This window comes from Podarcis gaigeae, assembly GCF_964106915.1.
Source record: "Podarcis gaigeae genome assembly, chromosome: 6".
NCBI lineage: Eukaryota > Metazoa > Chordata > Lepidosauria > Squamata > Lacertidae > Podarcis > Podarcis gaigeae.
In genome coordinates, this window is record NC_139682.1 from 16,863,538 (window position 1) to 16,880,681 (window position 17,144).

At 41.9% G+C, this 17,144-nt stretch overlaps 1 protein-coding gene across 5 annotated transcripts in view; it reads left to right on the forward strand.

The window, feature by feature from the left end:
• The window catches only part of BCAS1 (brain enriched myelin associated protein 1), a 54,107-nt gene extending 48,951 nt beyond the window's left edge, over positions 1 to 5,156 (forward strand). For 4 of the 5 annotated variants that reach the window (XM_083744352.1, XM_083744354.1, XM_083744355.1 and 1 more), the window contains 2 exons: positions 34 to 279; positions 2,109 to 5,156. In XM_083744352.1, the coding sequence (XP_083600478.1) occupies positions 34 to 279; positions 2,109 to 2,183 (321 nt within the window). In that variant the 3' untranslated portion in view covers positions 2,184 to 5,156. The remainder of the gene's footprint in view (positions 1 to 33; positions 280 to 2,108) is intronic. The other variant, XM_083744358.1, reaches the window with a different exon arrangement.
• The last annotated feature ends 11,988 nt before the right edge of the window (positions 5,157 to 17,144 follow it).

Consider the following 17,144-nt stretch of genomic DNA (forward strand, 5'->3'; position numbering starts at 1 on the left):
TTAAAAAATAACTGCTGTTTGAAACTGCTTTAGACACTGGACTTCAAAGACAGGCCCTTGACCCAGGCTGAGAACAGAGAACCTGTGGCTGAGAGGAGCCAAGAGAGTTCAGCAGAGAAGCAGCAAGGAAACAAACAGGAAGCCAAAGACCAGCCAGACTCCACAGAGCAACAAACAGCCGAGACAGACTCCCTTCAGAACGGAGGGGAAGCTGCGAAGGAAAACCCTGTGAAGAGGATAGAGAAGAGACAGTCATTCGGAGGGTTTTTTAAGGGCCTTGTACGTTACCTTTCATTTTTCTTTAGCAATCCTGATGTAGCCACCATTCTGGGAAGCTTTCGTGTATAAGCATGTTCTGTTCCCAGGAGTTAGTTCACTTGTATGCCACAGTTTGTCAATTGGGGTTGTAATGCGTTTGGTAAAGAGCAGGGCCGGTGCTAAATTTAAAGGGGGGCTGGGCAAGGAGACTTCTCCTTAGGCATGGACAAATCTCTCAATTTTGGTTTCTCATTTTTCCAAAGTTATATTCAGTTCTCCATGTTTCCATAGCAGTCTTTAACTTTTTCTTTTTTCTTTTTTCTTTTTTCCTCTGCAAAAAAGAAAAAAAATCTGGGTTTTCTCCTAATCTATACACGTTTGTGTGCAATTTTGCCTTATATACACATTTCTGCAAACAATTTTCCTACTATGATGCATTGTTGCATGGTGTTTCTGCATTTTAGTACACACACCCCTTTTTATACATTTTTGTAAACAATTTTTGGCTGGAGAACTGAATTGCAAAATTCAGAAAAGTCTGGATTTTGATGGATAATTGTGTTATGGTTCATGCATTGTTTGGAGACATACAAATTAGATAATTTTTGCATTAAAATTGCATTAAAATGCAAGTAAGGTAAATTTCTCCCTACTACTTCTTCCTCCTTCCACCCCAACCCAGTGCCACCCCTGATGGCCCTTGTCCGGTGGCAACAGCAGTGGGGTAGCACTTAGTCCAGTATTGAATAGAGAAACACTGGGTAAAAAGGCTGATTCAACAGCCGCCACCATCATACATTTCCTGTGAATCTTGGACTGTGAACCTGACTGCCTGTTTTACAACTTTTCTTCTGCTGGATCAATCCCACTTCTGACCCTTTCCCATCTCCTGTTCATATATGTGTCATGTCTTCTAGATTGTGAGCCTTTGGGCAGGACTGTGCTTTATTTTTTCCAATTGCTAATCATTTAGCAGGGGGCACTAAATTAACAACAGCAATACATACGTCTATATACGGAGAGCACTTTTACTTCATCTCTTCCAACTGCTTGCTCTAAGGAAAGCTAAAGGGATAAGCAGAGACTTCTTGGGGCAACTGCTAATAACATCATTTATTTGAGCCTTCCTTATACATGTGAACGCTAATGGTGATTTATTTTTTTTAACAATATATGTACATACGGTCAAAACTTTTAATATGTTAGAACTGGCAAACCTACACTGGTCTAAGCTCTTCTTGCCCACATAAGGCCCCACAACATATTGGCTTTCTGCATGAATAATTCAAACCACATGAAGGTTATCTTATGAATGACATTAAATGCAAAATAAACTTTCCCGAGACATGAGCTTTCAGATGCTACAGCCAGGACTGGATGTTTTCTGTGATTCTGCACAAGCACAGAGAAAGTGCAAAATGGGATCACTAGGTGCATAACCTCGTCTTTCTTTTCTTAAAAACCCAAGTTTCTAGTCCTTTTGCTTACCAACCTTAAGTTGCAAGCATGCAAGCAGTCTCTGACTCAAGAATAAGATTTCCAGAAATCTGGGTGTACTATTTCAAAGTCCTGGCTCCTCCCCATAACTTACTAGTTGTGGACATATTATAGTTGTGGACATATTATAGGTTTTCTTTTGATACTGTTTTTGTTTTACTCAGCATTGTGCAGAATTGTTTTTAAGTGAAAATTTACACACAGCCTATTTCACTGTCTGTATAAAATGGGCTACAAGCTTAGTAAGAATGTAAGTGGAAAACGCCTATGTGAGGCTCCAACATAATCAGCTTTTTAGCATCTTCATCAATATCATTACATCTCTCTCTCTCTGTTTTTTCCCCTGTCAACAGAGCCCCAAACGGATGTCCGATGCCGAAGTACAAACAGATCCAGTATCAATTGTGCCTTTTGTGAAACCCAAGTAATGAATACACCGAACCAAATGACGGATCGTTGGATCTCCGCCATCATTTTCCCCCACCCATGCAGTGCAAAAAAGGAGACTTGCTTCGGTTCATTTCTCTTCCCTTCCACCCCCTTCCTTCATATGGTTGTTGCCAAACAATAGCTGTGCTAGGCTCAAGCATTCTGGATTTCTTCAGAAAGTTTTCTTCAAATACTCTAACTTAAAGGTCACAGAAAAGCAATGGAGAAACTCTTGGAGTTGAGGACAGCTCAGCTGCTGGGAAGGTTAATGTGAAAGGAAAAGACAAGAGAGTCATCTCAGTCCAAGGGGTAGGGAGAGCGATATTGACTATGGCCACCAACATAAAAATTCTCACAGCATAAAAGCTCACCATTCTTAGGGCAAAGCCAGATGTTACTTTAATAGCTCTATTATCAACCACATCTGTGTATGTGTGCACTTTAAAATTGAATACCAGGGGCATGTGGGGAGGGGAGGTTTATCCCTCCCCCCCAGCTACGATGCTGATTAACATTAACCAAAAAGAGCATCTTCTTCCACTCTGTCAAAGCTAATTGCTGTTAGTGGAGGGCATTTTTTTGTCAGAATTGCATCTGGGAAGAGAATTGTTAAGGTTCCCTTTCCTTCGTGCTGCAGTGAAAATTGGGGAAGCGGGGCAAGCATGTGCCTGGTCTTGAGTTTTTCAAAACAAGATGTGGTTGCTAATTAGAGCATTAAAGTAATGCTTGGTTTCGACCTGAAATGGAGACTTCTGCTCCCACATGCCATCTTATGGCAGGGTCCCGTCCCCCCATGCTCTGTCTCTGGGCAGCCTCACCGAACCAAGACATACGTCTCTGATGACCAGATCTTAATGTGCATGCCTTTGGCCAGGGCTGAGCCCAGCAGATTGATCCACTTCACACCCCCTGCAAGGGGAAAGCAAAATTATGAGAGTCTCTTATTACCCCCAGCTGCAGTAAACATGTTGGGCAGCTAATTAGAGCTGCCAAATTTAGTGCACCCGGTTAGCATATTCATAATTTGTATCTCCATTGCTTTTTTTCTTTACACAATATGCAGACTGTGTTTCCCTGGTTTGCGGGCTGATCACAGCCTTAACCGTGCCTTATCCAAAAGCCTGTATTCCAAGCTCTCCCTGCATGTGTACCTATGCAGATAAGGTCTACTTGTATGTGCACCTATGTGTACCTATGCAGATGTCTACTTGTTAACAATCTTTACAGCACATCATACCATTTTAATCTGGACTGATTAGAATAACTGTGAGCACGCAGCAGTGTTGCAGTCAAGTGGTGTAGAATCCTTCCTTGTCATAAGCGTGCAGAATAGCGGAGACTAAGTTGCTCAGGAAGATGGTGGTCAAAGCTCAGTGTTTGTGTTAGCCAGCAAAACTGCAACCTGAAGGTTCAGATCTTCCCACCTGCCTATCTCTGAACACGGGGAAGTTATCTTATACTGTGTTGAGACCATTGATCCATATAGCTCAGCATTGCTGCCTCTAAATGGTCACAGCCCTCCAAGATCTCAGGTCTTTCCCATCCCAATATGTGAGATTGAATCTGTCACCTACAATATTGCAAAGTATGAGTTCTCTCACTGTGCTGTTGTTCCTTTCGATTGCCTGTGGCTACTCTAGGAATCAAAATCAGTTTTGTAGATGTATCGTCAGGTGAGAGAGATAACCTTTTAAGAGGAGGCAGTCTTCTTACACCTCTCTGTAACCTGGTGCAGATATAATGGGCATGGTTAGCATTTGTTGCTAACCCTGGTTCTATCCTTTGCAGTGAAAAGATCTAGTTTTCCTAGAGAACCAGAGAATAGCTCTGTTAGTCATTCTCAGCTTCATAAATATGTGGTTTCCTAACCTGTGGCTTATGAAGCCTGAAACAATGGCCCCATGTATATAGGGCGAACTTGTTGTCTTAACCGTGGTTTGGTCATTACAGATGCAGTACATAACCACAGATAATGCAAACTATGGTTTGCAAACACACTTCAGTCCATAGTTTCCCACCCTATTCCAGGCAACTCTTAATGATCATCTAATTAATCAGATGCAGTGCTTAACCATGGTTAAGAAAGTAAACCACAGTTAAGTGTTATGTCTGCATAGGGTAATGTGGAAGATGGAATGATTATTCTAACAAACAGAGTAAGAAAACATTCTAAGCCTGCAATTCTAAACAAAATACAATTACTCAGAACTAAGATTTATTGAACAGTAGACATTGCATTGGGTTGCACAGCGTAATAAGGGTCCTGTTTAAAATAATTATAGTTAGATGGAGGTGATAAGAAGGATTCTGTTTTTGTGGCAAAATTATGTGGAGGGTGGAAGAATAAGTATAAAGCTTTTAAAATCATCATTTGATAAATTGAACATTGACAATATTTTTTTAATTTTAAAAAAGTTTGTGGTTATAAGTGCCAAGGTCATATAACTCAACTTTTAAGAGTGTGCTTCAAATTGATTTTCAAGTTATTAATATTGAAAAGGCTGAAATGTACAGGACTTCTAACTCATTCTCATCTATTTTCTTCCTTGATGTAATAAAATGGGGGGAAATTAGCTTTTGAAAAGAAAGTGATTAAAGTATTAACAAAAATGCAGCACAATGGAGCCCTTTATATCACTAACTCAAAGGATGTATTTACTTTTGTTATTAATTTTTTTCTTATCATTAAAGAAAAACACTTCAGTTTTACAGCAACATTTTTTAGTTTATGCCTGTAACTAAACTTAATTCCTTAAACAAAAACTATACCAGATTATAAGACTGAACAAAATTTTGCCTGCTTCCAAAAGATCATATGAGATGCAAGTTTAATAGTGTTCATGGAAAATTCAGATATGTTTGTTATTGTAAAAGCAAGGAAGAATAAGACTAATGATATAAACTAGCACCTGAATTCTAAATAGCTGTATATTTTGATTTTCTTCTGATTCAATAAACATTCCTGAAGAGAACTCATTTGCATTTTTAGTGTTTCAACTGAAAGTCATCATTCATGGTCACAGTTATTTTAAATCTGATATGGAGTTGATGGAAGAAGAAGATTATACAATACAGTGGTACCTCGGGTTACATGCACTTCAGGTTACATACGCTTCAGGTTATAGACTCCCCTAAACCAGAAATAGTACCACGGGTTAAGAACTTTGCTTCAGGGTGAGAACAGAAATCGTGCTCCAGCAGTGCGGTGACAGCAGGAGGCCCCATTAGCTAAAGTGGTGCTTCAGGTTAAGAACTTTGCTTCAGGATGAGAACAGAAATCGTGCTCCAGCGGTGCGGCGGCAGCAGGAGGCCCCATTAGCTAAAGTGGTGCTTCAGGTTAAGAACAGTTTCAGGTTAAGAACGGACCTCCGGAACAAAGTAAGTACTTAACCCGAGGTACCACTGTAGTATTTTAAAAGCTAATGGATGTGTTCTTGGAGACTAGCCACCACACAGACTGTTTACATACATTGTACCTAAGTCAGTTTTTGCATATCCCATTTCTACTAAACTGAATGGGACAGGATGGTGGAACACTGTATCAGCTAATACACACATTAGCCACAATCTAGCATGGACCCTGGAGCCTGCTAGTTGAGGAAAACAGAGCAATGGACTAGATCAGCCATTGCTTAGATCCAGGACACACATTTGCATGCATTATACATACTCACCCAATTTTGCATGCCAACGCACATGCAAGTTTTAAGCAAATCTGTGTGCCCTTTCTTGGCAATGTGTAAGTAGCCCCCCTACGGTACTATATGCAAGGCTACTTTACCCTGCTGGTTACTGATGTTTGGTAAATATTGTCTGGTAAGGTAAAAAGTAAAGGTAAAGGACCCCTGTATGGTTAAGTTCAGTCAAAGGCACTCATCTTGCTTTCAGGCTGAAGGAGCTGGCATTTGTCCACAAACAGCTTCCTGGGTCATGTGGCCAGCAGGACTAAACCATTTCTGACACAATGTGACAGAAGCCAGAGTGCACGGAAATGCTGTTTACCTTCCTGCCACAGAGGTGCCTATTTATCTACTTGCACTGGCATGCTTTCGAACTGCTAGGTTGGCAGGAGCCGGGACAGAGCAACGGGAGCTCACTCCATCGCAGGGATTCGAACCACCAACCTTCTAATTGGCAAGCCCACGAGGCTCAGTGGTTTAGACCACTAGTTGAAAGGATAAAGAAAAGTTAATATTTATTACTAATGACAAATAAAGCCATTCCAAGTCTAAGTTTTAAATGTGACCAATATGGATCCAAGAAGTTAACACCAGTATATGCTAACTCATACTGACTGAACTTGCAGAAGAAGCAGGAAGGAAGGAAAGCCTGAGTAGACTATCTGCTCATGTTGCCTCTTATTTGCCTTTCTTCTAAACTAAGTCTCAAATTCTGTAACCCAGGGGTGGCCAACTCCCAAAAGACTGTGATCTACTCACAGAGTTAAAGATTGGCAGTGATCCACACCCTTTTTTTTGGGGGGGGGGTTCAGGTCAAAGTTGAGCTTTTTTTAGGTGAGTCAAACTTGTTGAGCTTCTTTTGTGGGAGCCAGTGATCTACCAGTGATCTACCAGAGATATCCAGTGATCTACCTGTTTGACGTGCCTGCTATAACCTTTCCTCTTGGGGGAATCACTCTATCCCCTTATCATTTTGGCTTACCTTTTCTGAACTTTTAACAACTCTACAATATTCATTTGAGGCGAGACGACCAGGGCTAGTATTAGCTACTACAAGAACTTCAAAGCTAGCTCAGTAGCATACAATTGGTAGCAAAATAATTTTAATACCAAAAGTATGTCTCGCATGGGGAGAGGAATGACCATGTTCTCTGCTTTTTGGAGGGTTTTTTGTTTTGTTTTGTTTTTTGCAGGGGGAGTTGACAAGTGTGTTGGGTCATTTCATTTCGCTCGTATCCTGTCCTTCCTTCTCCTGCACTAACTGTAGTTGATGTGGTTCCCTTTAAAGCAAGAATCCTCTGACTTCGTGAACAGCAATTAACAAGCATTAAGTGAATTGGGAAACGACTCCCAAGCAATTTCTACAGCACTTGAAAGAAGACATGTGTGCTTTCCTTTCACCCTTCATCTCTTCCACACACTGGAGCAATTGCAGGGCAGTGTTTTTCCACCTAGTGCATCTTCAGCTCCAGATGTGCTTGAGCGCAACTGAAATCTGAGCCTCGCTTTATAGTGCTACACAATTTGTCGCACCACAGAACATCAGTCAGGCCAGTGGAGTGGGGGAATTCAGTTTTCCATAACAATGAAATAAAATGCTCCTGGCTCTCCCTGTGACCTCTGTGATGTTTCTGAGGGATATCTTCAGTTTTATTAGGTTAGTTCGTGAACTTAAGCACAGATACATGGATGCAAAGTAACTTTTAAATCAAGGAGACTGACTGCGAACATCTGTCCTAAGAAGGAGGAAGGGACTGCATGAACAATTCAGAATTGGCTCTCGTAAGAGGTAGAGAAGGCCGCCAATTTGCACTGCTTTAAAAGATTAGACAAATTCAGAGAGGACAGGGCTTTCAGCAGCTACTAGTTAGAATGGTTATACTCTGCCTCCACTGTGGGAAGTTGTATGCCTCCCGGGTGAATACCAGTTGTTGGGACTCACAAGTAGGGAGAGCACTGGTGCTTTCATGTCCTGCTTGCAGGCTTTCCGTGGGCAACTGGTTGACCACTGTGAGAAAAAGAATACTGGACTAAATGGGCCTTTGCCGAAAGGCAAGTTGAGGCTTTTGTCCAAAGTAAGATGATTAGCTTTTGAATTATGAATTAGCTTTTGAATTATGGTGCTGGAGGAGACTCTTGAGAGTCCCATGGACTGCAAGAAGATCAAACCTATCCATTCTGAAGGAAATCAGCCCTGAGTGCTCACTGGAAGGACAGATCCTGAAGCTGAGGCTCCAATACTTTGGCCACCTCATGAGAAGAGAAGACTCCCTGGAAAAGACCCTGATGCTGGGAAAGATGGAGGGCACAAGGAGAAGGGGACGACAGAGGACAAGATGGTTGGACAGTGTTCTCGAAGCTACCAACATGAGTTTGACCAAACAGCGGGAGGCAGTGGAAGACAGGAGTGCCTGGTGTGCTCTGGTCCATGGGGTCACGAAGAGTCGGACACGGCTAAAGGACTAAACAACAACAACAAGATGATTAGAAAGGAAAAGTAGATTGGAAAGAATTTGAGAGGAGATCTTTCATGCAAGGCAGAGAATACTGTCCAGGAAATGGTGGGAGGGAAGTCAGAAGGAAGAAAATCAAAAGGAGCTTTGGCTATCTTGACATAAAGCAAATTTAAAGAGGGAAAGGAGTGGAGATGCAGGCCAACCTGAAAAAGGGCTGCGCAAGAAAGAAAATAGTGAAAAGCTTGATTGGGATACAAGATACATTCAGGCTGGCACTGTGCTCATGTCACTCGTACATGCTACACGATGTGTCACATGCATGGTGTTCACGTGACACATCAGCAAATCTCCCCTCCTTGAAAATTTGGGGGGCCCTTGGCTCCTCTGCCCTCCTTAGATGGCACTCCTGCCAGCATTGCAGTGATATTAGGGACCTGTTGCAAAGTTTAGGGATGGACAAATTGGTTTCTCCATTTCTCATTATTCCAATCTTAAATGCTGTTGTCCACATTTCTACATCAGTTTGCAATTTCTTTTTTTAAGGTTTCATGAAAATTTATCACCCTTTTAGTGCAAATTTCCCCTAAAATACACATGTTTGTATGCCATCTTGCCTAATAGGTGGAATTTTGCAAGCGATTTTCCCCAATAGAGTGCATTCTTGTAAGTAATTTTCACTAACACATATACATTTTTATCCATACTTTCCCCAAATATGTGCATCTTGTACGCATAATTTGGCTGGAAAACTGCATTGTAAAATCTGGTGAAGTGCAAATCTTGAAGGATAGCTGCATATTGGTTTGTGCCTTGTTTTGGTAAATGAGAATTAGGAAGGTCTGCCTTTCAGTGCGGACTGAACCAAATATCTACCCCATCCCTACAAGAGATATACCGTGACACAGGATTGGTTTGCTAACTGCTATAAATCCCAATACTTCAGCTTAATTAGCTCATGTGTTTGCCTTCAATTGTGTTGGAAATGAATAGAAAAGAACACAAGAATAAATGTTCTCTTCTGTACTTTCTGTTTCTGTTAAAATTCTAACACAAACCTTTTCCCAGATGACTCAGGATACATTTATCACTAGAAATCACATTTCTGGCTCACCCAGATTTTGATTCACAAGAAAGTGGTTGTTCCAGTTACACGTAGCTCACTCCGAACAGTTGTCCCTCTCAATATTTCTGTATGGTATTTGATTGGGTTTCCAGCTCTCCACCTTAAAATGGATCTAAATGATGTATACTACCAGTCTTGCCCAAACACTTGCAGGAAGACAAAAGTAAAAACCCCAGCGAACCTCTAATCCCACTGTTAACCAATGTGACAAAGTAGAAATGTTTTTTGGAATACGGGCAAGAAAGCTCTGGGCTCCTGCTCGAACAGAACTGATGACTAACCATAAATAGAGCAAAAAACATGGCCTAAAGTACCGTATTTTTTGCTCTATAAGACTCACTTTTTCCCTCCTAAAAAGTAAGGGGAAATGTGTGTGTGTGTTATGGAGTGAATGCAGGCTGCGCAGCTATCCCAGAAGCCAGAACAGCAAGAGGGTTTGCTGCTTTCCCTGCGCAGTGATCTCTCTTGCTGTTCTGGCTTCTGAGATTTAGAATATTTTTTTTCTTGTTTTCCTCCTCCAATAACTAGGTGCGTCTTGTGGTCTAGTGCGTCTTATAGAGCGAAAAATAGGGTAACTTCCCCTTCTCACTGCCTTCAGCCCTCAAAGTAGATGCTATCTGATACCACATCTTTGCTCTGTCTTAATGACAACAACAATAAAGAGATGCAGCGATGTTGTTTATGGCGAACATAAGATGCCCACCTGGAATCCTGTTTCCCACTCGTGGCCACCAGATGGCAGACGTCCACGAGTGGGTTGTTGTTGTTTAGTCATGTCCGACTCTTCGTGACCCCATGGACAAGAGCACGCCAGGCACTCCTGTCTTCCACTGCCTCCCACAGCTTGGTCAAACTCATGTTAGTAGCTTCGAGAACACTATCCAACCATCTTGTCCTCTGTCGTCCCCTTCTCCTTGTACCCTCCATCTTTCCTAGCATCAGGGTTTTTTCCAGGGAGTCTTCTCTTCTCATGAGGTGGCCAAAGTATTGGAGCCTCAGCTTTATGATCTGTCCTTCCAGTGAGCAAGTGGGACATGAGGGCAATTAGATCAGACACTGAGAGAGTGCTCCCTCCTCTGTCTTTCAGCCAGCCAGCTAGCCAATCCTTCTTTAAGAATACTCCATTCCGTTCGCCTGCAGGATCAGACAATTGGTCCATCTATCCTAGATGGTTTCTTTTCAGGAAGGAAGAGGATTTTCCCATCAACTGCAACCTGCAGGTTTCCCCCCCTCCAACAGTACTCACCAACACAGAGTGCCAGCACCTCTTTCTTTATTTCCAGAGCAACCATGTTGTGCCCCCCACCCTCTTATTAATATATGAGTACTGGCACCTCTTTTTTTACACCCCCCCCCCAAAGCACTAGCCACCTGAGATCCTTTTCTCCAGTGTGGTATATTGCACACTGTTGGTAACATAAATTGTATTTCCCTAGTAAATTTCTGCCCAGAAGAGCAAGCACCCTTTTTGACTTTAAATCAAAGCAGGGCAGGCTGTTGCAAAGGAAATTAATTCAGTACATAGTAGGTGGATAAGAGGTTTCAATTGTATTTTCACTCCACTGTGTTTAATTATATTTTTATGATTATATTTAATGTATTGTTTACGTAAGCCAGTCAGACTACAAATGTGGAACAATGAGATATATACATTATTTACTTACTGAAGCAATGAGTGATACTCAGCATGTATGGGATGGGGGGGTGATGCTTAGTGTGAGAACAGGTGTGCCACAAGTATACAACAGTATCCTTATTTTCATCTTGTCCCTTATGCACGTGCTGCTTGCATACTGGCCAAAGCACTAAAAAAGATAAAGGTAAAGGACCCCTGATGGTTAAGTCCAGTCAAAGACGACTATGGAGTGCGGTGCTCATCTGAGGGAGCTGCAGTTTGCCCGCAGACAGCTTTCCAGGTTATGAGGCCAGCATGATTAAACCACTTCTGGTGCAACAGAACACCTTGACGAATGCCAGAGTGCATGGAAACGCCATTTACCTTCATGCCGTAGTGGCACCTATTTATCTACTTACACTAGTGTGCTTTCGAACTGCTAGGTTGGCAGAAGCTGGGACAGAGCAACGGGAGCTTACCCTGTCGTGGGGATTCGAACCGCTGACCTTCCAGTTGGCAAGCCCAAGAGACTCGGTGGTTCAGACCACAGCACCACCTGTGTCCCAAAGCCAAAAGCACTGCAACCATCTGGAGAAGCCTTCCTGACGATCCCAGTTATGTCATATTCATTTACTTCCTTTTAGCACAATGACACCAGTAATTTGGGGTCCCAACAGGGGAAAAGGTGGTGTAAAAATAAACAGAACAACAACAAAATTTGGAGCACTATTCCTATGGAAATCTACCTACAATCCTGATATTTCACCACTTGCTGAAAATGTATTTGTTTCACCAAGCATTGGCCTGATTCCATATTGGTCTTTTGTTCTGTATTTTATGATTTGATAATTTCATGATTTTTTAGAAGCTTATGGTATTTAATGATTTTATTGTGCAGCAACTTGAATCTTTTGTATGCTCTTATAAACAAATAAAATAAATTGGTGGAATTTTGAGGAATACACTGTTGCTTTCTGCTGCTTGCAGGGATCCTTTTTCTTCTGCAGATGCAGATTTTTGAAAACTTTGTCCAGACATACAATTATGTCTTCATGACACAGAAAGATAAACACAAAAAGGAAAGATAGTTGCCGAAATATTGGGAGATACTAGAACAAAATGGAGACACATGGAGATTGCAGAGTTTTGAGAAATTAAAAGATAAAGTGTGAGATTGGCTACACTATTACCAAATTAGAGAGGTTTTTAATATGGATAAAAAAATAGGTTTCCAGGTGGAAAAATCGAAATTAGAAATGGAATTGTTAGAACCTAAAACTAAGGAACTGTCAAGAATGTATAACTTGCTGTTAAAGTGGAATACTCAGGATGAAACGGTCAAATCAGCTATGATTAAGTGGGCACATTATGTTTGCTGACTGGGAACGGTTATGGACCACTGGTGTGAAATTCACAGCATGTAATGCCTTGAAAGAAAATATTATGAAAATGATTTATAGGTGGTACATGACACCAGTCAAGCTTGCAAAGATATACCATTTGCCTGACAATAAGTGTTGGAAATGTAAGGAAACTGAGGGAACATTCTTTCACCTCTGGTGGACGTGCCCAAAGGTTAAGGCTTTCTGGGAAATGACCTATAATGAACTGAAAAAGGTATTTAAGTATACATTTCTTAAGAAACCAGAGGCCTTTCTCTTGGGCATTGTCGGCCAGATGGTGTTAAAGAAGGATAGAACCTTTTTTATGTATGCAACAACAGCAGCAAGAATACTCATCGCAAAGTACTGGAAGACACAAGATTTGCCCACCCTGGAAGAATGGCAGATGCAATTGATAGACTACATGGAACTGGCAGAAATGACTGGCAGAATCCGAGACACGGGAGAAGAACAAACGGAAGAGGATTGGAAGAAATTTAAAGATTATCTGCAAAAACATTGCAAACTATTTGAATGTTAAAGTGATGCAGGATATAAAGTTAGTGTGGCATTAGTGACATAGTTGAAAGGAATATGTAAAGATGTTTTGTGAGTAAGAACTAAAGAAATATAGCAAAATTAATCAATGTTAAAATGATGGGGATTGGAAGATAAGTGGTTAGTAGCGGTAATGGTTAATTTAAAAGAAAATAAGCAATATTAAATTTAGCTAAATAGAGGAAGGATTTGCTGAAAATAAATTAGAAATTGGAATACAGAAAGGGGATGTGTGAGGAAGTCGAGAAAGTAAGCAATAAGAAATTAAGATTTGAATTTATATATTTTTCTTTGTTTTTTATGTTTTATATTGTTTTTTGTCTGTAATTGTGTTGTTTTGTTTTGTTCTGATAAAATTTGTTGAAACCTTAATAAAAATTCTTAAAAAAAAAAAGATAGTTATGTTGCTCATAAGAAAAATGTCTTAACTCCACATTAAAGGTAAAGGTAAAGGTACCCCTGCCTGTACATGCCAGTCTTGACAGACTCTAGGGTTGTGCGCCCATCTCACAGTGCCACCCGCGCCCCTAACTCCACATTAGGGGGAAACAATTATTAGCCCAACCAAAGTGTTATAAAACTCTGCCCATAATAGCCTTTTCCTCCTCATTACAGTCATGGATCCTGATATATAAGAGCCAGCATCCATAAAATATGCATGGGCCGCCTATGACTATCTCACAATGTCTTGCGACAAAGCACATTTTCTCCTCTTTCCTTTGATTAAAAAAAAAAACCCTACTCCTGCTCTATGAACTTTAAACTATAATACATCAATTGTACACGCCTCTCTCTCTCATTGTTTTGGCTCAAGGAGTGGCTGACAAGGGCATTGTAAACCAGCTGGTGCTTAGTGTTTCCATTTAAATAGGTTTCAGAGTGAGCTGCCAAAAGTGTAAAGACGTTCTGCTTTGTGCAGAGGAAAAGAAAGCAACTTGGACGATATCTCAGTTCCATTTTTCTAGTAACTTCTGTCTCACCATCTTTAAACGTACAGAGAGAAAGAGAGAGGAGTGTTAGCACAAGGCCTGCTAACAATAGTCCTCACTAATACTGCGATTATAAGTTGCCAGGTTTTGCCCGGTTTCATTAACAAAGATCCTTTAACAATTGCTTCACATCACTTCCACCCTCTAGTTTCTTCCTGCTTTCCCCCCACACAGAGACTCCCTTCCAGAGTTTTAACCTTCCATGACCAGTAGAGGGGGCCTTGCTCTAATTTCTGGAGACCTTGATCAATAATAGCTCTTTTTCTCTCTCTCTTTTCCAGAAAGCATGCAGGAACGCTGTGGAAATGCCCTCATTGCGTCTTTGTCAGATAGTTTCCCTTCCAGAAACAAGCTCAATGCAACTTCTTTTTTTGGTCCGTTTGCTACAAAAGCCAGCACACAACCTTTTCTTCTTTCTTTTTGGCCAATTTGCAGCAGAGGCAAAGAACCATAAGAAGAGAGAGCTGAGGGAGCCCTATCAGCAGTGACTCCCTGACCACAGATAAACAGCACACAGGTCACCTGATTAGTTTCACCAGCTGTAGTAGAGGTTCTCAAACTTTTTTCTCTGGGCCATACTTTCAGAATAAGTCGTGGAAAACTATAGAAGAATAGCCAGTGCTCTTGAATCTATCCATATCCTGCAAATAAATATACTGATACGATATTATACTATACTGAAATGTTTAAATATTTCTATGATTGTCCTTGAATCTTCTTGCCACACTTGCCATTCTCTCCTGCCATGCCGAGAAACCATGTGCTATATTGCAATGTACTCTGTCTTCTGCTTAAATCATAGCAATTAGTTATAATCTAGACAAACATATTAACACACATAGATTTTATGCAAACCAGTACGTTCCTTTTCTCTTCTTTGTTGGAGAATGCATTTCCTACTTCTTTTGGTGATGCCTATGTGGATGCAGGTGGCGCTGTGGGTTAAACCACAGAGCCTAGGATTTGCCAATCAGAAGGTCGGCGGTTTGAACCCCCATGACGGGGTGAGCTCCCGTTGCTTGGTCCCTGCTCCTGCCAACCTAGCAGTTTGAAAGCATGTCAAAGTGCAAGTAGATAAATAGGTACCACTCTGGCGGGAAGGTAAATGTCGTTTCCATGTGCTGCTCTGGTTCGCCAGAAGCAACTTAGTCATGCTGGCCACATGACCCGGAAGCTGTACGCCGGCTCCCTCGGCCAATAAAGCGAGATGAGTGTCGCAATCCCAGAGTCGATCATGAATGGACCTAATGCTCAGGGGTCCCATTACCTTTTATATGGCCACTCTATCCTTGGCTGGCTTCTGTGAGTCCACCCCTGTGGAACCAACTGGCTTGGACCCCCTTAGCTGGGAATCCCAAGGCGTGCTGAGCAGCCGCCATTGAGCAGCCCCAATATATGGAGTCTACTAGCTGACTTGGAGGAAGCAGGCTGATGCAGTTTGTTAGAGTGGCCCGTGCCACCCCCCCCCCTTTTTGGAACCAGTCCTACTCCCTCCACCCCCAGAATGCCTTTGCAACTTTAGTATCTTACAAAAATCATGGGATGAATGTACATTTAATGGAATATAGAGGTGGGCAGGTTACTCAATGCTTTAAGTGCCATGAGTAAGGTGCTTTAAACTGAAAAGCAAGGAACAAGGGGAGGCTAACCTAAAACATGGTGGATGACCAAATCACAATCTCATTGGTTGGTATTTACGTCTGTCTGTCAAAGCAAATTTGGGTGCAGCTGGGCTTGTTCTCTGAAAGGAAAAACACATAGTCCCTTGTTTTTCTAGCAAGAAAAGCAGCCAGGTTGTCTGTTTCCCCCCAGTCGGTTTCTCACTCTACAATAAAGCACTCTATGGCTTGCACCTCATTGTGGGCCAAACTATGGCTTAGTGGGATGGTGCAAATGTGCTGCCTCTCGGAGAGAAGCTCTTACCGACTTTGCTCCTTCCTGGTCCTTTTAGCTCACTAGCTAAGCCAAGGTTAGTGTGTCGTCCAAAGCGGGGATCGTGGTTAAGTTCTTTCCTTCTTAACCATGAACTGTAGCCAAGAACAAACATTAGCTGCAGCCTCCATAGCTACAGGAATCTCCAGCTGCTTAAATGTTACTGCTAAGGCCTTGGAAAGACTATTTGGGTTACAATGTAATGTTGCCAAATCCTTTGATCCCGATAAAAGTAAAGGGGGAAGAGATGAGAGGGAGTGGGGAAAGGAAGTCCTATCTGTGGAGGCAGGAAATACCAGCCTTTATTTGTTTATGGGTTTTGCCACACCATTTTTGAAAAATTACAACAGAGAGACTTTCACTATGATGCCTTTCCTGGAAATCAGTTTAGGTTTTGTTGCAAGTAGTTACATGACTATGTACTATTTTCATGGAAGTTGCCCAGTGGAAAAAAAATTCTTCTGGGCAATTTCCTCCAGCTGATAAACTCTCCCCCCCCCCCCTCATTGGTACAGTGGCAAGTTACACAAAAATGAGGAAATGCATCACCAAAAAAAAGAGAAATCAGACTTGCCTAAAATTAGCAGTTGCTAATGTACAGGTGTGGGATGCGGGTGGAGCTGTGACTTTCCGATCAGAAGGTCGGCGGTTCAAATCCCCACGATGGGGTGAGCTCCTGTTGCTCGGTCCCTGCTCCTGCTAACCTAGCAGTTCGAAAGCACGTCAAAGTGCAAGTAGATAAATAGGTACCGCTCCAGCGGGAAGGTAAATGGCATTTCCATGCACTGCTCTGGTTCGCCAGAAGCAGCTTAGTCATGCTGGCCACGTGACCCGGAAGCTGTACGCCAGCTCCCCCGGCCAATAAAGCGAGATGAGCCCCGCAACCCCAGAGTCGGTCATGACTGGACCTAATGGTCAGGGGTCCCTTTACCTTTACCTTTAATATACAGGTGCAGAATTAGAAGTCATTACTAAAATTCAAACAGAAATACAATAGTGGGAAAGACTGTGGCCATGTGTGCTGCCTGCTCAGTCTGCTGCCCAGGTGATAACAGTTTTGTGTTTTTTAAAAAGATTTTCTTGATTTACAGAAGTATCTGTAATGTCTCTCGTATTTTTTCCATATAACATTTTTACAAATCAGTTTCATTTGTTGAGACATTAGGAAGAAAAGGGGTGGAGGGGGGGAAGATGGGTGGGGGTGGCCCAGGTGATAACAGTTGAA